This window comes from Drosophila subpulchrella, chromosome X, assembly GCF_014743375.2.
Source record: "Drosophila subpulchrella strain 33 F10 #4 breed RU33 chromosome X, RU_Dsub_v1.1 Primary Assembly, whole genome shotgun sequence".
Classification (NCBI taxonomy): Eukaryota; Metazoa; Arthropoda; class Insecta; order Diptera; family Drosophilidae; genus Drosophila; species Drosophila subpulchrella.
The window spans coordinates 11,794,772-11,820,295 of NC_050613.1; the positions used below are offsets into that span (position 1 = coordinate 11,794,772).

Sequence of the window (25,524 nt, forward strand, 5' to 3'; positions counted from 1 at the left end):
ATTTAGAGATTAATACAATTTTAAAAGAGTCTTAGGTATGTATATATATACTAGTAAAAACTAATGGTAAGACATAAACAATTTTTTGTTTGGAGCTGATTAGGGTCAGAAGAAATCAGTTCTTAGCAAAAACCATCACTATAGTAAGAATATTTGGTAAAAATATGGACGTTTTATCTTTACTGGTTAAGGCTCTCCAATTTAAGGGCAAGTTTATATGTATAGATTTTTAAAAGAATTAAATATATAATTTCACTGTGATGGCTTAATAACTATTTTGTTGGTCATCTTTATAGATTTTTAATTTATATTCATATGTACATTATACACAACAGGATGTTTTATGGGGTTTTCCATATAAAAACAAAACATCTGTTGGATACAAAAAGTCGAATTGGGTAAAAGCTTTTTTCTTAAAATAATATCTGTCTTAGTAATTACTAACAATAGAGCCTTAGTCCCAGGGATTAATTGTTTTTAAATGGTTAAAGATTTATGCTGGCAAAATCAGCAGGTAATACTATATGTATGTATATATAGATTGCTTATTTATGTAGAGTGTGATTGACATGGCCAATGTCCGATTCGCGGAGGAGTAAAACAGAAGTGAGTAGATAAATAAACTGCTGGGGCAGGACCAACCCTAATCCAAGTGCACACATACATTAGCCCACAAACACACATAAGCACACACGTACATAGGGGGACACCAACACACTCACACACACATGTGGCACTCCAACCCCAAAAGCACGAAATTGAAAAGATAAACTTTTGCAGCCCAAAAACAACTGACAGAACCCAAAAAAGGGGAGCTCACCTGCCACCCCCAAAATACCCCACCCCCTTCCTCTTTTGTATATATATTTATATATATATATATAGGTATATACGTGTGTGTGTGTATTGGCAATCGGTTCGAGTTGCGCGTGTGTTCCACTTGGTTATGCAATGCCACTGATAACAATTCCCACCCACGCACACAGCCACAGTCACGTATGTATGTACCTCACATGATAAATGACAATAGGGGGAGGGGGGGCCTGGGCTGGATATGAAAGGACCAAAGGATATGTCGGTCCCAACTACGAGTTAGCTAAATCAACAGCGAAACGAAAGCCACCCCCGCCAGCAGAGCCAAAACATTAATAAAACTTTGGCTGCCAACGTCCAAGTTGTGCTACTGCTGTACCACATACCAAACACCTTCCCCAAAACCCTTGACAACCCATTACACTGGGAAAAAGCAGCTCAACTTATATATTTCATATTCAATATTTGTAGGGAACAATGCTAGTACGTTTAAATTGATTTAAAAATATTTTTTTTTTATATATATCTCTTTTTTTATTAATTAAAACTTACCAAAACATGTTAGCAACATTTTGTAATAACCAAGAAATATTAAAACATATGACTTTTCACTGGAATTCCTATATCTTAAACACTGTTTTAATTTAATTTTAGTTTCAATACAGATTTCCTTTTATTTATCAGTATTAATTGGCCATTCCTAAGTATACAGAAATATCTAAAACATTTCATGATTTAAGTTAAGTTTTATAAAACTATTAGGTTATAATTATACACAGTTAATATTTACAATGGGTTAATATTTATATTGACTAATTACCTTATCTTTATAATTTATAAGTTAAAATAATAAAACATTTACCCAAAACATTTATATGCAGTTTTTTACAAAAAATGCTTTAAGTTCAAAAATCAAAAGAGGATAAAAGCAAGTCACAACCATTTTTGCTCAGTGTATGACAGACACTAAACTGATACTCAATTATCCACACCCACACATGCAAACAGAGTGTGAAAGCGAGATGGCGAGAGCGAGCGCACGGCATATGTACTTTCATATGTATTGTCTCCTCTCCGGCATATATGTGTGTGTGTGAGAGCTTAAGGGTGTGGGTGTGAGTGTGCGTGTGTATCCTGGCAGCCATTGCCATTGCCATCGGTTGTCCTTAGGCTTCGTTGCCCGCTCAGTGGCCAAAACCGCCGTGCTAAACAATCTGAGCCACGTTCGACGCTGATTTTTGAGAGTTGAGTTGGCCCACTTCAGAGGCCACCCACCCACACACACACACATGCAAGTCCTTCGAATCCTTCGAGGTGGGTGTATCTGTATCTGTATCTGTATGTGTGTGTGGAGAATGCCTGCGCATGTTCACCGCTTTCGACGACACGTGACCAATGGAGTTATCCTCGTCCAAGACATCCAAGTTTATTGTGGTCTTAAGAAAATTGATTAAATGCGAGATTGCATAAGTGGGAATAAAAGGGTTGTAAAAAGGGGAAATGGAAAAGCTCCCTGGAGAATTTTTAAATCACACAAATTACTGTTACAATTATAATGTGAAATATATTTCATTACCACTTAAATATCAGACCTATTCAGTCTTTTCCCCTGTGAACATGAAAAAAAAAATTTTTTTTTTTGCATTTTAACGGTTTCTAATTACCGCACATATAAAAAAACTTTAGATGGATGTCGGTATTATAGTTCCCCCATGGAAACCAAGCGAAATTCATTACAGAAATCCAAACCTTTTTAAAAATGGTTATAATAAATTTAGCAGCGCTAAAAATACTAATACAGTATTAAAATCAAATATCTATTCTTACCTTTTCAATAATAGATTTTAAAAACAGTAGAGGTAGTAATTCCAAGAAATTAAAATTATTAATTTTTCCCCATTGAACAGGGTGTTAATTGTGGAAAAACAATTGAAATCTTAACTTTAAGCAAGAAAAACAAACGAAATACGATAACAAAATCCAACAACAAACTCTAAAAAATTCTTTAAGAATCTAAACATTTTTGAAAAAGGTTAAGAAAGCAGCTCCAATCTCGTAAAATAAATATCTATGCATTATGCTTTATGCCTATCTATCAGTTTTATAAATATGAAAAGTATAAAGTATAAAGCAATATAAAACTTCTACTTTTCTGTATTTAAGATGAAAATATATTTTAAGAAAAATCAAAAATTGATTCAACTAGTTTTCCATTGGTTTTAAATTTCTCAATTAGTGACTAGTCACAAAATCCCATTTCTTATATCCCTAGCAGGAGCTCCTGGATGCCCAGAATATCCTTTCGTAATCCCCCCCGCTCTCCTTAACCCTTGTGCTCGCTATCAATTATGCAATGCACACTTGAAGGTTGTCTGATTTGGCAAAGGACCTCGGCATTAGGTGTCCCGGGGTCTCCTCGGTTCGAGGTCCTTCGGTCGGGGGGTTATGCTTATGCCGGGGTTACGACGGGGTTATGCCGCTCGCGGCGTGAGCGAAAACATCTGCCCCGGTTTCTGTTTCTGTTTCGGTTTCGGTTGCCTGCCCTCCACACAAAAAAGAAAAATGCGTTTTATAGAGTGGGAAAATCAGTTCGCTCCTCGCTTGGCTATATGCAAATGAGATGGGCGCGCTTATATTTATGAAAAGTAAAATATGATGCGTACAATCAGTTGTGCTCCGTTCCTACATACCGAATATACATACTTACATATATATATATAGCCACCGTAATTGCGGCCAAAAATTGTATGTAGAGCAGCGGCTCGAGCTTAAGGAGCTGCAGGATTTTGGCAAGAATGTGGCACGGGGGGGCACAAGAGCGTCTTTTGGATCAACTCACAACCCGAGAAACGTTATTCCACGCAAACTGCAAACAATAACAATCATGCATAAAATATAAAATATACAACAACAAAAAATATAACCGAGGGGAAAGGACTTTTAGGGGGGCAAAAAGGACCCAGAGAGGCGAACAGATTGCCATCGCGCATACGCTGCGTTGCCTGGAAATTGAAAAGTGCTCGCTGATAGACAGAGGAGCACGCACCTGCTCACAAACATGCAGAAAGATGGCTCCGCTGGATATTTTTGCGATGATGAGAGCGTGACACGTTGTCTATAAGGTTCGAATTTATCAGGGATTATATAGGATTTTTAAGCATTTTTCTATTGCAAGAAATGAGTTGTTTGGAGCTTTATAAGAATATTTTCCAAAGTCTTCAACTAAATTTTATCTATTTGTAAATAAACGAATCTATTTTTTTTTTTTTGGTCACAAATTTGTACGTCGATGAGAGCGTGACACGTTGTCTAAAAACTCACAGTTTCTCAAGGATCATATGGTATTTTGAAATGTTTTTTATATTGCAAGAAAAGAATTGATTGAGATCTTTATATTATTTTTTCATAATTTATTTTAGCTTATCAAGGATCATAGGGAATTTTTAAACATTTTTATATTATAAGAAATGACTTAAACTTGTTTCTTTATAATTCTATTTTATTATAAGTACCTTTTGGAAAATGTTATAAATAATACGATTTCTCTCATATTTTTTCTATTTTAAAACTAAAATCAAACACATATTTGACTTAAGCTGTCCTAAGCATTTTCTTAAAACTAAAAATGGTTGCTGTACGATTTCTATTTAAATTTCATGTAAACATAAAATGCTAAAAAAAATTTTATTTTATATTTTTGCATGAGTAAATGCATATTAAAGCTAAACAGCTAGTTAATTTTGAGAGTTTCTTTTTAAAAAACAGTTGTCACAACTTTTTGACTATTAATTAAAATAATTACTCAAATTTTAAGACTGCTCAGACATCGCATAGGATTAAACATAACTATGAGAAAGCAATTTTTAAGCTATGCCCCGAAGGCAAAAGATGATGTGGCACATATTTGGCGAGCAAACGTCTTTGGCCCCTTTTTCACCAGTCACGACCCATAACTCACATACCTTCCATCCCTAACCGCCTGTGTACTCATGGATATACATAGATATGTATATATTTTGCATACGCATACCTTGGCACACAAACAAACACTATTATCTGAGGCCATTATGCCCAGATTGATGTGCCATCGAAGGGAGCCCCAGAGATTGGATCCCCAAAAATGGGGTTGTATATCCTTTAGAGAGCGCAGGGGGGGGGGCGAAATATGAAGTACACTGCATGCTTGGTTGACCCGATAAAAAGTACTTTCGCCCCCTCAGAATTTTCCCATTCTTTATATTGAATTGTGAACTCCACCTGGAACAACAGCAACAAATAACAAGCCAGTAATAAATGCAAATCATAATCATAACCAAGAAGCAATCCTCCAGAGGAGTATTGCCTTGAAGGCAATGCAAATCCAAATCCCGTTTGCCAAATTAATTAACCAAAGATTTGACCTGTGTCTACCGACTTCTGAAACTCTAGCTCATCGCAACGCAACCCAACCCCTTTTTTCATAAAAAGTACTGGGCGTGACAACAGCGCTGTCCCATAACCCGATTCGACCCGATTTCGACCCCTCGAACATACTACACCTTGGGTATATGGGTATATATATAAATCAAGTTGGAAATTGCGCAGCGCAAGCGACGACCCTCTTCAAAATATTTAATACCGCAAGTGACCCCTGTCCACCATTTCATCAAAGTCCAATCCTCGGACTTCGTCAGCCAGATTCCTCCCCGTATAAATCGCGAGCGAATAATAAAAGGCAGGGGCGGCGATAAGAAGGGTTTTGGGGGATAGAACACCTATGGAAAAAATCCCTATCTCAAAAACAAAAGCTTAGAAATAATATCTTATAAAAAACACTGATTTTATAATATATCTGCAAAAACGGAATGCAAAAGGAAGTCCTTTCTCACAAAGATTATAAATAATATCTTAGGAAAAATCATTAATATGACTAATCTAGGAATATATCTTTAAAATATATCAGCAAAATTAATTAAATAATATAGAAACCTAGGACGCCTTATTTCAAAAAGTTAAGAAATAATAAATTAAGAATTGATACTGCTCATTTTAAATAAAAATGTATATAAAAGTATATAGGAAAAAGCTCTGAAAAGTTATAGATTATTATTTTCAACACAGATATTTTTAATTTCGTTGGAAATCTGAACCATTTATGGCCCCCTTTAACCCCCCTAAATGTTCTCTACCCTCGCCACTGGATGGAAATAAGCCGGAAAATCGGGTTGACAACTTTCCCAGATGTCCGCGAACTAATTTACATACCGTATTTCGCATGTCTGTTTGCCCAGAGTGACCAGTGGCCATCCGGGGACCTTTTGGGCGGGGTGCAAAGGTTACGCGTGCGCTCCGTTCGTGCCCATCCAAGTCCAAATACACATCCCCATGCCCAGGACACATCCACATCCATATCCTTGTTGAAACCACAGGATCGGAGTGGTGCAAACCACTCGCCGTGGTTCAAAGCTGTCGCCGAGCCCAAAATTCCACAATTTGAGCATGATTTATGAACCAAATGCCCAGTGGTCAGCTGGAAATGATTAATCGATGCCAACAATTATCGAATGGGTTTATTTGCGAGGGCTAAGGCTATTAAACTCTTCCTAAATTGTAGGGACTCTTTGGAAAGGGGTTACAAAAATATAGCATAAAGGTTAGCAATTTAACAAGATTTATTTACACAACATTACTATTTTCAAATATCACCTAATAAAATACGAATAAATAGTCAAGAAATACTCTTATTTATATTAAGCAAAAATATAAAAATGTTATCAGTAATAAGCTTTAATATTTTAGTTTAACTTTATTTTACTTCAGCTGATTACACTTTTAAAATGTCTTCTAATATCATAAAAAAACTCAATAAATACTTATATTGATATTTAGGAAACATTTTAAATTAATAAAAGTAATTTTAGCTTTCCCAATACAATTTTTAGCTACTGAATTCTATATAAATAAATAACATTCTTTAAACTAGAAGTTTCAATTTAATGATTTACCCTTAAAAATGTTATTATTATCACCGACGGTAATTACAATTAAATTTTTACCAAAAAAATATATGTTATATGCGTCTAATCTATAAATTTTTATTTATACATATAAATTGGGAAAAATCTATTTAAATTTAGTTTAATCCATATAAGATTCACTTAATCTCCTTAATCAGAAATACATTTTAAAGCGATTGACTTAAAGAAGGCAGTGAAATCCTGCAAAGCAGTTGGGATTTCCCCCAGTTATTTTCCGCACACCTTGAATGCCAAATGAAAAGCGCGAAAAAAAGGGAAAACAGATGTGACAAGTGCAAGGCAAAAGTGTAAGGATACACGTACATATATATACTATATGGCATGGGTGGGTGTGCGAGTATATACTACATAGATATATATATGACGACCTGGTGGCAACGACCTTTGCACAAAAACACACATGGTTACCATGCAAATTTTTCCTGTTCCCTACAAGAAAATCTGCATATAAATTATGTAAATTTGTTCCATTGTTATATTATTAGACTTCAATGCATATATATCATATATCTTACATTTGTTGTGACCGGTTTTCGGGGCAATTTCATTAACGAGTTGATTGGAATTTCCATTTCCATACCCAAATGACAGCCAAACCCGTTTAAATACAATCCTTTAGATACATTTTTGGGGCATGCAACAGTTAGAGGGCTTTATGTAAAAATCCGGCCTTTATATGGATCCTTGGCAGGTGCAAAATGCAGCGGCAAGTGCAAATGAGGCAAATTTCAAAGTCAAGTTTACACGCAGCAAATGCTTTTGTGCATCAACGCGCTCCTAGTTTTCCCCCGACTTTTTCGCGACGCCTTCTCGCCTTCCCCGGCTTTTCCACTGACTTTTCCTCTGGCTGAGGTCCTGGGCCAGGGCTTTCGCACACCTTCCCCACTTCCCCCCCTGAATTTCCCCACCCCACTTGCACCAGTTGCGACTGCATAAGGAATGCCACACTTTGTCCACACCATAAGTCAATTTTTTAGAAGTCCACACCACAAAGTTTGTTTATACTTAAATCATTAATCTCTTTAATTTAAAAATGTTTAAAAAAAGTTATAGTTAATAATACTAAGCTACTGTCTAAAGTATCAAAAATATAAAAATAAATATATCAACATTTTTGGAATTTTTATTGAATGCTAATCTAAAAAAAGTTATAATTTAACAAAACATTTTTATAGAATTTTTATTGCATCAAATTAAATTTTTTTTCTATGAGTTTAGGTTTCAACAATTTCAAGTAAACAAAATTTGGTATATTTTTAATAAAAAATTTTAAAAATTAATAAAATAAATGTTTAAATTAAGATATTTTTTAATCCAGCATGTTCTTCTAATTTGCATTATCTTGTAATTTAGACATATTTTTGTTATTTTAATTGAAGTTACCACAACATAAAAATAACAAACCTACCTAAATTTTTATTAACTACATTTCTAATAGATTTACCATTGTTTTTTTTGAAAATTCAATTTGGTCTTAAATTAAGACGTACAGTTTTTATAAATTTTGTACATTTTATTCTTTTATTTATTTTTTTTTTAATAGATCACAACCGCATATTGCTAGTATCCTGGACACAATTGTTTTGGATGCGCCTTAATTTTTTTTCGACAGCGACTTCTCTGGGGCCTTTTTATAACACCTTTCGCTGCAGCCTGTGAATGTGTACAAAAAAATATATAAAAATAGATGGGCGGTGGGGTAAGCAAATGAACTTTATTTAAGAATGAACGGGAATGAAAAGGAGCGTGAAATAAAAATGCAAGAATTGTTCTAAATCTGAGGCAGAAAAGTGAAAGTGCTTTGCCTTAAAATGCAAAAAAAAAGAGAGTAGAAAAGCTGAAATGATATTGCAAAAGGTAAGTGGAATAGAAAAAGCTATAGGAACACTTGAGGGAATCGGATTCTGAGTATTTTGTTCAAGGAGTGGCATATGATACTTGAATATCCTTTGTGCATCCCTTTGGCTAGCTGGTAAATTGATGTAAAGTTGAAAACTTTCATTTGGCTTTCGTAATTAGTTGGTAGTTGCGAGAAAGCCATGTGTGTGTGTGTGTGTGTGTGTCTTCATCCTTTCCACATATGTACACATACATGTATGTATTTTACATTCTGCGCGTGTGCGTGAAACAACAACAAATTCGCACACATACGAGTCCTGCGAAATACATAGACGGCCAGCAGCTGTCTCTTTCGCGGCAGCTCGGACCCTCTCTTTTGCACACATGTGCGTATTTGTCACGTTTCATACATAAAAGTAGCATGTTACGTGTTTTTTCAGGGGGGTTGAAATATATGGGCGTGGCCTCGGTTGGCAATATGTGTGCGAAAGAGAGGGCCAGTCGGGCTTAGAGGGAGATGGCAAACAGGACGAGAGGCCAGCGAAAATGTAGAATCTACAATTTCTGTTTCTATGACAACTGATATTCATTTACCTCTTAAATTGTAAGCTGTCGAAATATAAAGTTAGTGGAACTTGACTAATTACATGTTTTGGAGTAAATTCGCTTTTTAATTTGGTCTTCTACCCTACTTTTTTAGTTTTCAGCTCTTTTCTTTCTTTTTGCTTTTATTTCCTGCATATGGCATCCTATTTGAAAAAAGCTCACATATTGAAAATGCGCGCCTTCTTAATAAAGCTTGCTGTTTCAAAAGCGGCTTCTGCAGCTTAAACAAATAAATAATACATATGCTCAACATTTTTAAATGCATTTAAAATTTATTAACAATTAAATGTTTGGTTTAAATTTTAAATATAAGAGGAATGCTTGCAATTTGAAAAATGGTTTTCTAAGCTTAAATAAGCTAACGCTAACTTAAAATCTCCTTAAATAAGCATGTTAAATTCCTTCTTTGTTTTTAATTTTGTTTTCCTTGGCAAAATAATATTTTGAAAAGTGCGCCTTTTAAAAGCTCAGTAGTAGCTTACACACAATTCCACCAGATGGCGCTGGTATAACTTGACCAATATTATTTCTTAAAAGCTCTCCTTCTTAAAAACACTCTAGAAGCTTTCACACAATTCCACCAGATGGCGTTGATGTAACTGGCAATAAGTTTGTGTGGTGGCTGACACCGCTAGATTAGCGGAGACACCCTCTGCATAGTTTAGTAAGAACATTTTTGTGGTATATTTCAATAAATAAAAAATGTATTTAAAGTAATTTTCTCAGCGTCCGACGCGGTCACACTGACAACGAACAAAAAATAAAATAATGAATTACGAAGTAAACTAGTTGTTTTTAGTTTCAAAACAACATTTCTATTATTTTTTTAAGTTTTTAAAAGAATTTTAGTGCAATTCGTGAAAGTTTTAATGAATAACTAGATCGTTTTCGAGTTAATCTGTGGAGCAAAACCCGTTTGTCGACTAAGAGCAGCGGGGGGCGGCAAAAGGTGGAGAAAGGGGGGAGTGGATGGGGAAGGAGAACGAGGTGGGGAAAGAGGAGAAGCGATAACAAGAACGACGCCGAAAAAAAGGTAGTTAACGAGTTGGAGTTGACAAGCTGGAAAGCAGTGGAAAGAGCGAGCGAGAGAGGGCGAGAACCTGGAACAGGTTACCCCTACCCTTCCAGCGATCCACCGAAGAACACAGAATCTGCATAACGTTCGAATTCTTCGGGAAGAAAAGAGTGAATCTTTAGTGAAGAAAGCCCCAAGATCGGATTCTTTGGGAAGAACAGAAAGGAAACACCAAGTGAAGAAGCCCACTAGATCGGAGCCTCTGGAAAGGCAAATAAGAAACCCCAATTTCGAATTCTTCTCTAGAAAAATAATAGGAACCTTAAGTAAAGAAATCCCCGAATTCGGATACTTTGGGATTAAAATCAAAGAAAAGCCAAGACAAGAAGCTCCCAAGATCGGAAAACTCCGGAAAGGGGAAGAAATAAACCCCAATTTCGTATTCTTCTCTATAAAAATAATAGAAACGAGTAAAGGAACCTGAAGAAATGAAGCCTCCCTGCTTGATATACCCCCTGGTGCTGATCCTCCTCTATCCCCGCATTGTCAAGACCACATCTAGTGGTAATCCCAGCGCCAGTTCCAGTTCCCCGCCAGAAATTCCCACCTTCCGGCAATGCGAGACCATCCGCATAGAGATGTGCCGCAAGATCGGTTATAATGAGACCTCCATGCCCAATCTGGTGGGTCACGAAATGCAAACGGATGTGGAGTACACCCTGCAGACCTTCGCTCCCCTGATCGAATACGATTGCAGTTCCCAGCTGAAGTTATTCCTGTGCGCCGCCTATGTGCCCATGTGTACGCCCAAAGCACCCGTCCATGCTATAGGTCCCTGCCGCAGTCTGTGCGAATCGGTGCGGATACGCTGTCATCCGATTTTGCAGGGTTTCGGATTCCCATGGCCACCGGCGCTGGATTGTGAGCGGTTTCCGCGGCAGAATAACCACGAGACCATGTGCATGGAGGGTCCCGGCGAAATGCATCAGCCGCAACAGGATCAGGATCCATATGGCTTGCCGGGACAGGGGATACCAGGTGGATTGGGTGGAAAACTGCCGCTGGATTGCTCGGGATTGGCCAAATCGCATCTGTATGTGCGATTACCCAGATCGGGACGGTGTGCACCGCTTTGTGAGGCGGATATACTGTTCACGCCGGCGGAAAAGCATCTGGCGGAGATCTGGGTCTCCACATGGGCCTATGCCGCCTTGGGATTGGCCCTGGTGGCCACTGTCTGTCTGCTGGCCAGCGATGGCAGCCGCTTGGCCAGTGCCAAGTGGTCCAGACTGTTGTCACCGCTGATCTGGTGCCACAACATGGTCACCCTGGGCTGGGCAGTGCGATTCGTGGTGGGCAGAACGGGCACTGCCTGTGGCACGGATCCGCAGGCCCCCAACGAATCCCTGCTCAGCGTGGACGGGCTGTCAAATGCCTCCTGCGCCAGTGTCTTCCTCATGCGATACTACTTCGGAATGGCCGCCTGTGCTTGGTAAGTTTTTCTTAATGAAAATTTAAATGCCTATTTAAAGTTATTAAGAAAGAGACGCCCTAAAAAATTAGTTTTTTGAATGGCATATTACGAAAAAAAAAATCAGAATGAGGAATGTAATACCTCGTTAAGCTCGTAGTTTAATTTCCAATCCATTGGCACTCAAACCTAAAAATCTTTAATTTTTGCAAAAAAAAAAATTGTGTATGCCTTATAAAAAATGCTAAAATTGGTCAAAAAATAAATTTTCCCAGAAGTCATGGGGATCGTTAGCGTAAGTAGCAAGCTACTCAAAACAGTCGGCCTTTTTGCTGTAAGCCTTGATTTGACTAAACTACGATTGAAAAACTGAAAAGAAAAATCGTATTTTTGACTAAAATCTGAATCCTCTTTTTTGCCCTAAAACTCAGTGTTTTGGATGCCATAGAATAAATAAAGGTCCAAATGAGGAATGTCATACCTCGTTAAGCTCGTAATTAAATTTCCAATTCATTGTCCGTCAAACCTGGAAATTTTTAATTTTTGCATTTTTCGCAAAAAATTGTGATGTAACCCTTTACAAAAAATGGGAAAATTGGTCAAAAAATAAATTTTCCCCGAAGTGATGGGGATCGTTAGCATATGTAGCAAGCTGCTCAAAACAGTCGGTCGTTTTGCTGTACGTCTTGATTTGCCAAAACTGTGGTTAAAAAACCGCAAAGAAAAATCATATTTTGGACTAAAATGTGATTGATTTTCCTAGTTCTAATTCAAAACTTTCCCCTTGTTCCAGGTGGGCTGTGCTTTGTTTGGGCTGGCATCGCGACATTCGTCGGCACAGTCCCGACTCCAAGGGCCATGTGGCCATTCCCGCGAACTTTGGGGGCAGTCCAGCGAAGAGGAGCAACGTCAAGGCCGCCCAACAGGATCTAACGCAGAACAACTTTGTGTGCTTCGTGGCTTGGGGATTGCCCGCTTTCCAAACTGCCGCAGTGATCGTGGCTCGCTTTGTCGATGCAGATGAGTTGCTGGGTAAGATTTGCTATTGATCCCCTAGAGATAACAATGATTAACTTAATTTTCATTGATTTTAGGCGCCTGTTTTGTGGGCAACCAGTCGGATAAGGCTCTACAGATATTGGTAGCCACGCCTGTCTTTTGCTACTGGATCTTCGGTTCTATGAATCTGATTTCCGGCTATCTGGTGCACTGTCGCACCAAGGAGATCTTGAGGAATAGCAATACTTTGAGTTTGCAGCAGCAACTCCAACAGCTGAGTGCCCACAGTAGTTCGGGCATTGGCGTATTCCTTTTCATCTATGGACTGGCGTGTGCCCTGCTCCTCTTGGCAGTCATCTACGAGTTTGCAAACATCGATGTTTGGCTGGGATCGGGAGATACGGATACGCCATTGTGGCCCTTTTTAATGCGCGCCTTCATGGAACTGATGCTGGGCATTTGTTGTTTCGCATGGGTCCTCGGACCGAGCATATCCACGCTGTACAAAAGGCAAGTGGGCAATGGCAAGATGATGAAGCAGCCAACCGTAGGAGGAGGAGGAGCTGGCCACCTGGACGGTAACAGCAGCTCGCGGGGATCGCATGTGGCTTGCAATAGTACGGTGGTCTCGTATCATTCAGTGCGGCCCTCGATGGCCAGTGCTCCCTTGCCGCAGAGTCCCTACAAACTGAAGACCTCGCCGGGTGCAGGCTCCATATCGCTGAATCAGATGTCCAACTACTCGCTGGGCAGGAGCATGCATCACCAGCAGCGCCATTCGCCGCATCACCATCACCAGCAGCAGCAGCAGCTGCAGCAGCACCATCACCATCATCACTCCTCATCCTCGCATCGCCTGTATTATCCACCGGGTAGCTATGCCTCGCAAAAGTACAGCCAGCATGGCAGCTACTATCCACATTTGCAGCACTACGGCGATGAGACGCTGCTCTAGGCGGGATTAAGCCCCCCAATTTCCAGTCAAATGTTCCTGCGGCAGCTGCTGTGCCAAAGTCAGTCCCGGTATTATAACGTAAAGTGGTTGTAAAAAGGACTTAGGTTTAGGGTATCTCTACTGCACAGCAACTCGAAATGGGGAATGGATTAGTTGTTTGTTATAAAATGATCGTAAAATAACCATATCCTAACTATTTTTTAGTTACGTTGCCCTCCCCTAGAAAACAATGAATAATACCTATATCCTATGTACTGTGTATATAACCCGGGAAATGCCCTCTTATTTAGTTTAGGCCCTTAACGATAGGTCATCGGACATCTATCCAACCCCCACAATGTATTGTAATTGCCCTAGATGGGCGTCATATCCTATTTTTGGCGTGTACTTAATGTTGATCCTAATTAGTTGCCCCCTGCGTTGCCTTTTTGCCGTTTTGGTGTAACCAAATTCAATAATCGCTCTAGCCTTTTAGACATCTAGACTTAATGTAGCCTGTGCGTACATATATAGCATTTTTATATTACTTTTTTTTTTTTGAGATAGAGAGAGAAACACGCAGCAACCAAATACTGTGATACGCATGTTCATGTCTTCAAAAACTAGCCCAGAAATATGGGCGCTAACTTGCTGTCTTCTACTTCCACTGATGCCGAAACAAGTGTACTTAACAAATGATAAACAAATGCAATTGCAATCCTAGACGTAATGCCTAATTGTATTCAGTGTGCCATTAGCTTTAGGGACTTGACTGAGCAAGTCAAAAACACAAAAATGCCTTGAGAAATCCGTTTCTCAAACGAACTTTGTGGGATTGAAATTGTTGAAGGGCTGCTTGGAATTTCTATACAGTTCTTCGTTATAAAAATCAATTCCCCGGTGTTATAAACTATTTTTATACATTTATTCCACCGAGATTCGTTAAATATTTTTTACTTCAACAATTTCAATGCCCTTAAGATTCGCCCCAGAACGGAAACCAGAACAAGGCCCATTTTAACTAAACCTTTATACAACTAGGGACTATACGAATCGTATAGATCCTAACTAACAGTATATGTATTTTGTATTGTGTACTTTTTTATTATTATATATAACTTATTTGCTAGCGAATAAAGTGTCGAAAAGTTAAGATCTGTTTTGATTTGATTTGTTTCCCGTGGGCTTTACCAAGTAAAAAAGAGTCTCCAAGTGTCGCCAGTACTCCATGAGCATTTGTTTCCGTCTTTCGCCAAGAAAACCCCACCCGTGTGTTGGGTGGTTCGCCGCCTATTGCCGAGTGGGTGGCAAGGTCGCCTCATTGCGTGTTGGTCCGCACAGAACGATGGTCTCATTCCGGTTACTGTTGTTATTATTGTTGTTGGCCTGCGGTTGCCAATTGTCAAGGTCCTCGTCGCCATTTTCCTTGGCCCTCTGGTAGTTTTCCATTTCGCTGGCATATTTGCTGCTGGTGATTCCCAGCAAGGAGGCCAGTCCACCGCCCACATAGTCGATACCGGCCAGGAATCGGTTGCCCATCCGACTGGCCTTGTACCGGAGGCGTGGTCCCAGCGCCATTTCGTTCTGAAAAGAGGTTAATATGAGTCACGATAGTGGTCAGCGAGTGGGTGGCACATGTGCCGGCTGTAGTCAGCCTCTTATCTTCAGCACCCAGGGTCTAATTGTTTACTTTGTAAGCTCAAAGCCATAAATTTCCATGGCAAGATATGAACTGTTTACAAATTCGTCAAAATGTATTTATGTTGGATGGGGTGAAATCACTTTTGTATTTAATTTTAGGTATCTAAAAAATTGCTATGAAAAAAGGATAGACATCTTTTTGAAGTTCTTTATTTTGCTGTGTACTATACTTAGCTATCCAGTTAAATACTTGTATTTAAACCTTTATGATCATGTTAGATAATCATTAAAATCATAATTTGTATTAACAATCTTCCCAGTCAATGTAAATTGACTTTGACAAGATTATAATTAAAGGATTTACTAACAAGACAGTATTTGCCTTAAACTTTGCTAGCTTTACTGGCATTTAAAAAGTGAAATAAATATTAATAATATGGATTATTGGATTGTATATCCAATTTCTTTAGTTTCGAATGATTTTATAATGGCTTTTATTCATGCTTTTTTAGCAATTTCCATTCCTTATTCATTCGTAACATAAAAAACATCTACGCGAATTCTTGAGGTTTCTGTGGAAAGTTTTTTTTTAATGTTTATTGACCCTCAGTTGAGTGTTCAGAGTATTTAATAGGTATCTATCCAAAAACGGAAATGGCAATCCCTCAATCACTTTTAGAGAACACTATGGTTAATCACCAGGTGACATATATACCTCGTTCAGATGGACCTCGTAGCACCTGTCGCCCACTTCCGCATCCGCTTCGTCCTCGCTGCCGGAGGACAGCTCCTCCATGACTCCATCGCTGAAGTACAGCATGCGTTTATTGGACTGCAGTTCCAAAGCGGTCACATTGTCCGTTTCGGATGCACTTGCTCCAGATCCAGGTCCAGTTGCCAGTCCTGAGCCTCCTCTGCTCTTGGTTATACCCAAGTTATCCGCCGACATGGCCTTATTTGGTTTACACTATATATTTAGCCGATTAAGTACCGCTTCGATTGATGGACGCCGCGCGAATGTTCTTAGCGGTTGAGCTTCGCTTCGTTTGAATCGCAGCCGCCGATTTGGTCATGAAAAAAAACGGGTGCGGGTTGCCAAATACAATACAACAAACGCGGTGTGTGTTGCCGGGGGGGGGAAGAAATGTCCTTGGGTTGGGGGTCACCGGCTGCTCACAGTCGCCGAGAATCGCGTGCCATGGGGCGCTTCACTCAGCCAGGTGCAAATCAAATCAATAAACCAAAAGCCGCTTCCACTGCCTCATACAAAAACAACAACAACAAGGCACCCAAAACAAAACAAAGGCGGGGTAGTGTGACCAGAGAGGGGCAAACGGCAGAATGCCCAAGTTTGTTTGTACCATCCATATATCGCTCGAAATTATTTAGGTTGTATTAAAATAAAATAAGGGAAAACATTTAGAAGACGAAAATTAAACAACTAAGTCATTTAGTTTAAGAAAACACATTAAAAACATACAAATCAATTTCATTTTTATTTTAATTATTAAGAGTTTTTCTTGGTTTTAAAACTAGCATAAAGTACTTAAAACTAAATAAAAACTAAGACGACTGGGAAAATGATTTCTATATTTGTGGCATTTGACAATTTAGGCAAGAATTGAAAGTGTTTATTGACCCTCAGTTAAATTGTTATTTTGAATTTATTATAAGCCACGGATCTATTAAAATATGTATTTGTATAAATAAAGTTACATTTTAAAATACATTTTTTAAGGGCTTTCCCATATTTAATTGGTTAAACATATAATACAAATAAAACAACAAATATTTATTTTTTTGTTTTTCCTAACTATTGGATGTAATATATCTTCTTCTCCAACTCTGGTCACACCAAACAGCTGTTCCATTTGCGTCGTTTAATTTGTTTTTTTTACAACAAATTTCATCCGAATCTTCCATATAGGGGATCCGAAAATGGAGTCGCCCACCTCGCACCTGGTGGCCAAAGGTGAGTGGACCAAAAAAATGCATGCAGTGGCATCGGGGTCACCAATTTGCGATTAGATTTCCAGGTGACGGGCGTTTCGCGCAGTGGACGCGTACGCAAAAAGTCGTCGAAACTGTTGGATTTTGAATCGCCGGAGGAGATCGAGAAGCGAACTAGGCGCCAAAGTGGCGGAAGGCAAACATCTCGCTATTCCGGACGTGGCAGGCCATCGAATGCCCTGCGGGATGTGGATATCGACCAGGAGATGCTCGTGGATGAACCCATCATCTCTGATGGCGAGGATTTCACCGCGGAGCCATCGACTACCGTGGCCATCCTGAACTCGGACGATGAACTGGACAACCTAGTGCAGGATCTCGTCGATGGCGTCCAGGCGGAGGCCACCAACCAGGCGTCGCCCGTCCGCCAAAGTCTCTACATGCGCGAGAAGGCCAACAAGCGGAAGATCCTCAAGGATGGCAAGGTGGTGACTGCCAAGGTGCAGCGCAAGGACAAGGGCAAGCAGCGCTACACCGCCTACAGCCTGTGGGCCCGAGAGGCGCGTAAGAAGGATCTCCAGGATCTGGGTAGGTTATGGGATATATACCCTAAGTACTAGTGAAAGAAAAGGAAACGTAAAGAACTTGGGAATAGTTAGCATTAAAACTAGGCTTTAGGTAATGCTTGGCTCATCCGGTAACTTAGTACCCTTTAGACATGATAATAGCCCATTTCCTTTTGTTTAATCTTCATAGCAAACGCGAATTCTTTAGCTCTTTGTTATCTAACATGCTCTTTCCTCCAAAATACTTTACTGTATCGGTCTACCTTTATATGTAATGATCGAGACATTCTTTCAGGACTATTGTAATTTTCGGAGATTGATCAATTACCATATTACCATCAACTACCATCCTAAAACTTTCTTATAATATAGTAAATTTACTTACGAAACTTACAAACATATACATTTTATTTACTTTCAAGTTTTAACGCGAATTCTTTAGTTCCCTGCATATGTTTAAGTATTGATTTCGTTATACAAAAGTAGCTTATTTTAACATTTGATTTTTATTAACATATACTGAAACACCTTGGACTTAACTATTTCCCAACTCTTAGACTTTACCAGCGCCACCAGACGCCTCAGCGAGATGTGGGCGAATGTGTCCAATCGGGACAAGAACGCCTGGCGGCGCAAGGCCAAGATCCAGGCATCCAGGGCTAGATCGCGCGACAGGACCGGTCTGAACGGCACACCCCAGGCAACTAGTAATGGCAGCACAGTTCTGGCAGAGCCCACACCGCACGAGACGAGCTTCCAGAATCGGGCGACTACGAGTCGCACTCGCAAATTGGCCGCCGATCGGCAGCAATCCTCCCTAGATGCGGCTGCGGCGGCAGCAGCGGCAAGTACTTCAACGCAGAGACGCAGCATTAGCACACGCAGTGCCAGGTCGCAAGCCTCAACAAGTGGGGCGAAACAGCAGTCGCTCACGGATGCGGATGTGGGCAGCCGGACTGGAGGTCACCAGAAACTTGAGGAGTCCCAAAAATCGAGTATCGAGGTGATCGATGCGGCAGCACACCTGAAACTCCTGGGCGAGAGCCTCACAGTGATTGGCGAGCGTCTGAAGAAGCACAATGGATACGTAGCACTCTCGGGAAGTTTGTCCGTGCTCCTCGACAGCTTGCTCTGCGCCATGGGACCGCTGCTCTGCATGACCACACAGATTCCGGGACTGGAGAACAAGGTTGAGCTAAGCAAAAACCTAGCCGACACGCTGGATAATATCGCCTACGTAATGCCGGGTCTTTAAGGGGAATTTCGGGATATCATAGCAACCATACAATGTAAATCTTAACCAGGCAGCTGAGCTTCCAATAGGGGGCTAAAATCGCCATTGGCTCTATTATGTTAATTAAGAATTAGCCGTCAAGCAAAAAACTTTAATTTACACATAAAATATCCTTAGCTATAATCAGAAGCATCTCGATCTTTATTAAGTAAACTATCTATGCCCTGTACTTGAGTGGTTTTCTTTTGTTGGAAATGAAGAAACTAGTATTTTCCTATTTATTTATCCAGACGAATTCATATATTATGTTTATATTTTAGTTTTCATACATCAAACGTTTATTATATTTAAGAACACAATATTCCTTATTTTCAAACGGATACTATCCTTTAAAATATCGCTATACATACAAAATTGTATATAATGTTTGGTTTCTTTTTTTGTACATTATGAAACTTGAAATTATAAATATATCCATTTAAGTTATGAAAATTATAATATTTGTAAACCTGGAAACCAATAAACTTTCACACATATGGTAGTAAAACTAATTAAAAAGAATTCGCTGTTCTTTGTTTTGAACTTGGAAATATTTTCGAGAGAAATTAATTTTATAAATACACAAATTATACAAAAGCTTTAAAATAAATTCTACAATAATTGGAGGTCCAGATAAAACATTGTTAAATCTTTATTTTGAATATTGATTGTAGTTCAAGACTATAGCCTTCTTTCTTAACAATTTCTGGAAAATACATTGCAGTAAAAACAGGGAGTAAAAACATTCAAATACGCTTTTAGGAATGACTGAAGTTTCTCAAAAATAAATCCTGAAATGATTTCGAAAACTGCAACTATCGCAATCGATAGGTATCGGCACGGTGTGTTGCGGTATCGAAGCGAGCGACTGTCATCGCTAGTTTGGGCATGAACCGCCCGAAATTGTGCCAGATTTCCATTTAACCGGGATCGGGAGTCCAGATCCCCACGAGAAACAGCCATGTTGAGACCCCAGCCATCGATGCCATTGCCACAGCCGCCCGGAAAGCGCAAAAAGCCCGCGGAGCTGCAGTTATCGTGCGGATGGCGAGGTTGCCAGGAGATTTGCACGGGCGAATGGAACCTCAATTCCCACATTGCCGAGCATCTGGAGCAGTATGCCCGGGACCAGGACAGTGGGGAGGATCAGCATCAGTGCACGTGGAACTCCTGCGACTTTTGCACCGAAGACCTGGTGGAATTCGAACGACATTCGTACTATCACGGCTACTACCTGCACCTTCTGCTGCAGGGCAAACTGGAGTGCGACCTGCATCCGGAAATCCCTGCCTGCACTGCTCCCGCCCGCCTCGTGGACAAGCTACCCATTCTTGGCCAGAATTTCCGCTGCGGCTGGACGGATTGCGAGCGCGAGTTCGTCTCGATTGTTGAGTTCCAAGATCATATAGTAAAGCACGCCCTGTTCGAGTACGATATACAGAAGACGCCGGAGGACGAGCGGCCCAAGACCATGTGCAACTGGACCATGTGCCACAAGCACATGGGCAACAAGTACCGCCTCATCGAGCACATCAGCACGCATTCGAACAAGAAGCTGGTGGCCTGCTTCCACTGCGGCGAGCTGTTCCGCACCAAGACCACGCTCTTCGATCACCTGAGACGCCAGCCGGAGAACAACAGTGAGTGGTGCAGGGCAATCCCTATCATCCTTCTCGGCTTAACTTCATTCTCTTTCGGAAAAAGTTAAAGTCTTAATTGCTAGCCATGGTCGATATCCCTCTTTCACCTCCCACTGAACAGGTTGTAGTCAAAAAGTCAACCTTTGTTATGACTTCATAATGCTAGTCCTAACATCTGTCTATGGATATATACCTACAATCATGGTGTTTTCTGTAGATGTTATAATGTCACTATAATCATAATCAAGCTGTATATAAATGGTGCTTTTAATAAGATATTCCATATAGTCAAAATCTATTCCTATATACCTAGAAACGCTCTATTTCCTTTTGTTACCATTTTTGCCCATATTTATCATTTTAAATGGTTTGTTCTGCAAAGTTTAGCTACTTAAAACCTTTTAAATTGGTAATATATATTCTAGTCATAATATAGTCATATAGTCATAATTTTATTCAAGCTTAGGCATTTTATATATGCTATTGCTATTGTAGACCTCCATTTTGCAAACATTGATTTTTCAAGGGATAGATAAATGCAACTTTGATAACAATCACCATGTACTAAAACACATCCATAGGGGTGAATTGTTTGGTCTGAAGCTCAGCTTCCTATTGATTATTGAAAACACCCCTGCCAAATGTTGTCTGTATTATACCATATCATAATGAGGATGTGCCACCCCCATCTAAAGAAATAATATTATTGATCAAGAAGTAAATGAAATAATATAATTAGAAACTATTTATCTCTATTGTTGATATACATATATGTTCACCCAGAAATCTGTAAATCCATCCATTCACAGCGAACAGCTTCCAGTGCGCGCAGTGCTTCAAGTTCTTTGCCACCAAGAAGCTACTGAAGAGCCACGTGGTGCGGCATGTAAATTGCTACAAGTGCACCATGTGCGACATGACCTGCAGCTCGGCCAGTTCGCTGACCACCCACATCCGGTACCGCCACCTCAAGGATAAACCCCTGAAGTGCAGCGAGTGCGATACGCGCTGCGTCCGGGAATCGGATCTGGCCAAACACATCCAGATTGTCCACTCGAAGACGGTGCACCAGTGCGAGCATCCGGACTGCCATTACTCCGTGCGCACCTACACGCAGATGCGAAGGGTGAGTCACTGTCCAACATGGTCTTTTGAGGCCCCAAAAGAAGGCTAAAAAATCACCTGATTTTTTATACAGCACTTCCTGGAGGTGCACGGCAACAATCCCATTCTGTACGCCTGTCATTGCTGCGAGCGCTTCTTCAAGAGCGGCAAATCCCTATCCGCCCACCTGATCAAAAAGCACGGCTTTCGGCTGCCCTCTGGCCACAAGAGATTCACCTACCGGGTGGACGAGAACGGATTCTATCGCCTGGAGACGACGCGCATCGAGAGTTTGGAGGTGACGCAGCAAATACTATCGCCGCAGGTGAATGTCTCGCTAGAGGTAGACTTGAAACCGGGCACTGGCACATGTTACGAGATCGTGGATCCCACAAACACCGAATTCGAGCGCATCATCGTCTCGAATGATCCGCACGAGGCGCAGTTGATGGGCGAGGTGGTCATCTCGCTGCCAAGCCTAACGGAGGAGCTGTGAGGAATGCAGATGTACGGAACCAACGGCAGCTAACACTTTTGATCTCGCGTGCCCCCCCTTTAAATTTAAGCACTAGCAGTTAGACTTAAGTAGAAAATAGGAAAATGAGGTGACAAGTCATAACGCCCAGGTACAAAATGCCCATGACAAGATTAATCATAGCAAGTAATCAAAATCAAGGGGTAACGCCACTCCGAAATTAGGGAAAACAACTGCCTTTGGGTAATAACTACCCTACCCCTATAGGATGAAACTAATATTCATTGTTTTTGTATTTTGATCCCTACTAACAGCTCATTTTTAAAGAATTCAAGATTAACTAGAGTCTGTGTTTTGTTTCGTCTTAAGTTGTTTTGTGAACCACTCTTTGTTTGCCCAAAATTTTCGCTTTAAAAAAAAACAAACATATTTGTGGCTCATTTAGAGGAAGAGAAGACTATATTTTTGAATTTACAATGCAGAAATGTTCTTTTGTGTAAAATTCATGTTGCATAAATATGTATCTATAATATACAGAGAGTGACAAATGTAAAAGTTTTAAGGCTCTTTAACTCAACGTTTATTTGAAATTTTTCCTTTGGTTCTTAAATTATAATTGGTTTTAATCACACTTAACTTTTACCTTTCACTTTATTTTTAACATATTATTTAAATGCAATTAGTTTTCAAAGCTTTAAAAGGCTGTTCCCCTTTAACTTAAAAATGCAAACTCGTATTTATGTTTAAACTTGTCCTCAATAAGTATTGCGATCAAGTTTTACATGGGCTAGTAAATATTCGTAAATCAAAACTGGGCGAAAATTAATTAATTCTGTACAATCATATCTCTAAACCATTATTATTATTTAAGGTTGTATATGCGTGCCTGCCCCTCTGTGTGTGAAGTGTATGTGAGTGGTTGGCATTGCCCTGCAGTTCTGTTCATCATTAAATCACCAAAACATCTTAATTTGCATTGATAGGGTTGGTCATTGATTAATGGCGGAACTGCAGGGTAACTATCCCGGATCGGGATCCATTTGTCATATAGTACTAAGCAATTTGACAGTTTCCAGTAGCAACTTTATCGATTAAGGTGTGTAGCCAATAAAGAAACAAAGCCTATAAGAAAACCGCTTTTTCTTTGTTTTACATAGAACAAAATATTATGACTATCTCCCTCTAAAGAGCCTTCTTTTTTTATGAATATTTTAAAAAGGTTAGGAACAGATGTTTCAAGATAATAAAGGGATAACGAAATTTTTCAGAGCGTAAAATAGATCTATTGATTGCATTTCTAAATGGAATATATTTTAATAGAAAGTATGTTGCATTTTAGTTTAACAGCGGTACTGGGTAATGTTGAGATTCCATGACTTTGCATCAATAAAAGTATACAAATATGTTATCTTTCTAGAACAGACGCTACTTTACAGTTTTCTTTTGGTTTATAGGTGCACTCTTATATTTTTAAGCCCATTAGGGTTTGAGAATTGGTTTTCTTATGAAAAAATGCCCCCAAAGAAACCTATGTTTCCATATAGAGTTTCCCATTAATTGTTTAGATTAAAACAATTTTATGGGAAAGACATTTCTATTAAGCTAGATTAATTTGTACCAATCCTGAGGCTGGTACTTCTACATATTAAGCTCTTTCTCCGCACAATTGCCTGGCCATTTGTTTGAGGTTAGCTTCCTCTGCACATGAAAAAAATAAACACATAATAGTTGTGATTTTTAAAGGGTTTTTTGTTGTTTAATTCTGGGATGCTTAGACTCGCTCTCAAGTAACGTCGACATATATGTTGGGGTATATGTTCACACCGGAAAAAAATAAAAAACACAACACGGCGTTCTAAATGCTTTTTCCGATTCCGAATTAGATTCAATCCGTTTACTTGGCGTGGGTCTGGGCCTTCCTCAGCTGGGTGAGGATGTTGGACAGCTCCTCACGCTTCCTCTTGGCACGGATGTGGGTGCCCAGGCGGCGCTTGAGGAACTTCAGGGCCCTCTTATCCTTGGACACCTTCAGCAACTCCATGGTGCGCTTCTCGTAGGGAGCATGGCCCACCACCTCGCGCACCAGATCGCGCATGAACTTGGTGTGACGGGTTTGGATCTGCAGGATAGAATATTACGAGAATTACTATCGATGTAAACAAAAGGCGGGATCTTTTGGATCTCGAAGATCCTGATAAACAATACTCACGTTCTTCAAGCGAGATCCACGCAGACCCTTGACCTTCTTGTCGCCGGTGTACTTGACATTCCGGATCTTGGAGGTCTTGTGGCCCTTGTTAAGACCGATTGCCAACTCGTAGCGCACTGCCATCTTCACTGTGGGTTAAAATGGGGAAATATTAGTTCAGCTTTCAGGATATCTAGGGAGCTTAGGCAATGCCGAAAAAAAAACATATTTAATGTGTGCTTTAAGATATTAGTTAGTTTAGTTATTATAATCTAGTATTATTATTTGACCGTCCGCGTGTTCTGGGAAATCGCCGAACTAGTTTTTGTGTATATTTCCAATTTTTATAATTCCGCACCACGAGGTTCTTTATAAACTGGGCCTGATATGTGTGCGCGTCTTTTAAGGATTTATGTAGATATAGAAATAGACTGGAACTGAAGGAACAGATTATATGGTGTAGCACATATATTGTGTTCCCTTCCAGTCGCACGCACACTTGCAACACACAAATAATGGCGATTTCCACGAGCACGCGGGCCCCAAATAATTCCACAAAAGAACACACACAGAAAAAAAATAGTTAGAATTGAGTGTAGGCCCCGTTCTAATAGATGATTTGGCACAATTTACCAGCCCTTCTATTAAAAGTCGGATTATTTTCACGGAATAGCACTCTACCTCAGTTGCTGTTAAAAAAAGAAAGAGCAGGAACAGGAAACCAGTGCAGTATGGCTGCCAGAGATGGGCGATAGTCGCGCGATAGTATCGATAGCTTGTGGCAGAGCTGCCAGACAGCTGCAAGGAAATATAAATATATTGCTATTTTTTACAGTCAGAATATCTAACTAGCTACGAGTGGCTATAAAACAGTATGATTTTATCTTCTTTTCGGCAAAAAAATAATATATACAAATAGAAACGAATTCAAAAAAAAACTTTATAATGGTTTGGGTTTAATGTTATAAATTACCTGAAAAAAACATATTTGTA

At 39.7% G+C, this 25,524-nt stretch overlaps 5 protein-coding genes across 5 annotated transcripts; 3 read left to right on the plus strand and 2 right to left on the minus strand.

The window, feature by feature from the left end:
* The first annotated feature begins 10,012 nt into the window (after nt 1-10,012).
* On the plus strand, nt 10,013-14,847 carry LOC119556935 (frizzled-4). Its single transcript, XM_037869427.1, has 3 exons — nt 10,013-11,782; nt 12,555-12,793; nt 12,856-14,847. The coding sequence occupies exons 1-3, from the start codon at nt 10,779-10,781 to the stop codon at nt 13,713-13,715; spliced, it is 2,103 nt and encodes a 700-aa protein (XP_037725355.1). The 5' UTR covers nt 10,013-10,778; the 3' UTR covers nt 13,716-14,847.
* On the minus strand, nt 14,807-16,621 carry LOC119556936. The gene is made up of 2 exons (XM_037869428.1): nt 16,051-16,621; nt 14,807-15,278 (listed from the first exon to the last, which is right to left on the minus strand). Exons 1-2 carry the CDS (start codon nt 16,282-16,284, stop codon nt 14,985-14,987), a joined length of 528 nt encoding a protein of 175 aa, XP_037725356.1. The 5' UTR covers nt 16,285-16,621; the 3' UTR covers nt 14,807-14,984.
* A 562-nt stretch (nt 16,622-17,183) lies between these two features.
* Nucleotides 17,184-19,314, plus strand: LOC119557878 (FACT complex subunit SSRP1). Its single transcript, XM_037870879.1, has 3 exons — nt 17,184-17,307; nt 17,364-17,873; nt 18,409-19,314. The coding sequence occupies exons 1-3, from the start codon at nt 17,274-17,276 to the stop codon at nt 19,104-19,106; spliced, it is 1,242 nt and encodes a 413-aa protein (XP_037726807.1). The 5' UTR covers nt 17,184-17,273; the 3' UTR covers nt 19,107-19,314.
* A 673-nt stretch (nt 19,315-19,987) lies between these two features.
* LOC119556555 (histone H4 transcription factor) lies at nt 19,988-24,088 on the plus strand. Its single transcript, XM_037868845.1, has 3 exons — nt 19,988-20,764; nt 21,574-21,890; nt 21,963-24,088. The coding sequence occupies exons 1-3, from the start codon at nt 20,086-20,088 to the stop codon at nt 22,362-22,364; spliced, it is 1,398 nt and encodes a 465-aa protein (XP_037724773.1). The 5' UTR covers nt 19,988-20,085; the 3' UTR covers nt 22,365-24,088.
* On the minus strand, nt 24,072-24,680 carry LOC119556556 (60S ribosomal protein L36). Its single transcript, XM_037868847.1, has 2 exons — nt 24,553-24,680; nt 24,072-24,462 (listed from the first exon to the last, which is right to left on the minus strand). The coding sequence occupies exons 1-2, from the start codon at nt 24,673-24,675 to the stop codon at nt 24,238-24,240; spliced, it is 348 nt and encodes a 115-aa protein (XP_037724775.1). The 5' UTR covers nt 24,676-24,680; the 3' UTR covers nt 24,072-24,237.
* Between the last annotated feature and the right edge of the window lie 844 nt (nt 24,681-25,524).

Coding starts and splice junctions, on each gene's coding strand:
- LOC119556936 (XM_037869428.1), bottom strand. CDS start 16,284: ATGTCGGCGGATAACTTGGGTATAACCAAGAGCAGAGGAGGCTCAGGA. Junction 15,279..16,050: donor ACGAGGTCCATCTGAACGAG/GTATATATGTCA, acceptor ACCTCTTTTCAG/AACGAAATGGCGCTGGGACC.
- LOC119556555 (XM_037868845.1), top strand. CDS start 20,086: ATGTTGAGACCCCAGCCATCGATGCCATTGCCACAGCCGCCCGGAAAG. Junction 20,765..21,573: donor ACGCCAGCCGGAGAACAACA/GTGAGTGGTGCA, acceptor ATCCATTCACAG/CGAACAGCTTCCAGTGCGCG. Junction 21,891..21,962: donor CCTACACGCAGATGCGAAGG/GTGAGTCACTGT, acceptor TTTTTTATACAG/CACTTCCTGGAGGTGCACGG.
- LOC119556556 (XM_037868847.1), bottom strand. CDS start 24,675: ATGGCAGTGCGCTACGAGTTGGCAATCGGTCTTAACAAGGGCCACAAG. Junction 24,463..24,552: donor GTGGATCTCGCTTGAAGAAC/GTGAGTATTGTT, acceptor TCTATCCTGCAG/ATCCAAACCCGTCACACCAA.
- LOC119557878 (XM_037870879.1), top strand. CDS start 17,274: ATGGAGTCGCCCACCTCGCACCTGGTGGCCAAAG. Junction 17,308..17,363: donor CTCGCACCTGGTGGCCAAAG/GTGAGTGGACCA, acceptor ATTTGCGATTAG/ATTTCCAGGTGACGGGCGTT. Junction 17,874..18,408: donor GAAGGATCTCCAGGATCTGG/GTAGGTTATGGG, acceptor CCCAACTCTTAG/ACTTTACCAGCGCCACCAGA.
- LOC119556935 (XM_037869427.1), top strand. CDS start 10,779: ATGAAGCCTCCCTGCTTGATATACCCCCTGGTGCTGATCCTCCTCTAT. Junction 11,783..12,554: donor GGAATGGCCGCCTGTGCTTG/GTAAGTTTTTCT, acceptor CCCTTGTTCCAG/GTGGGCTGTGCTTTGTTTGG. Junction 12,794..12,855: donor CGATGCAGATGAGTTGCTGG/GTAAGATTTGCT, acceptor CATTGATTTTAG/GCGCCTGTTTTGTGGGCAAC.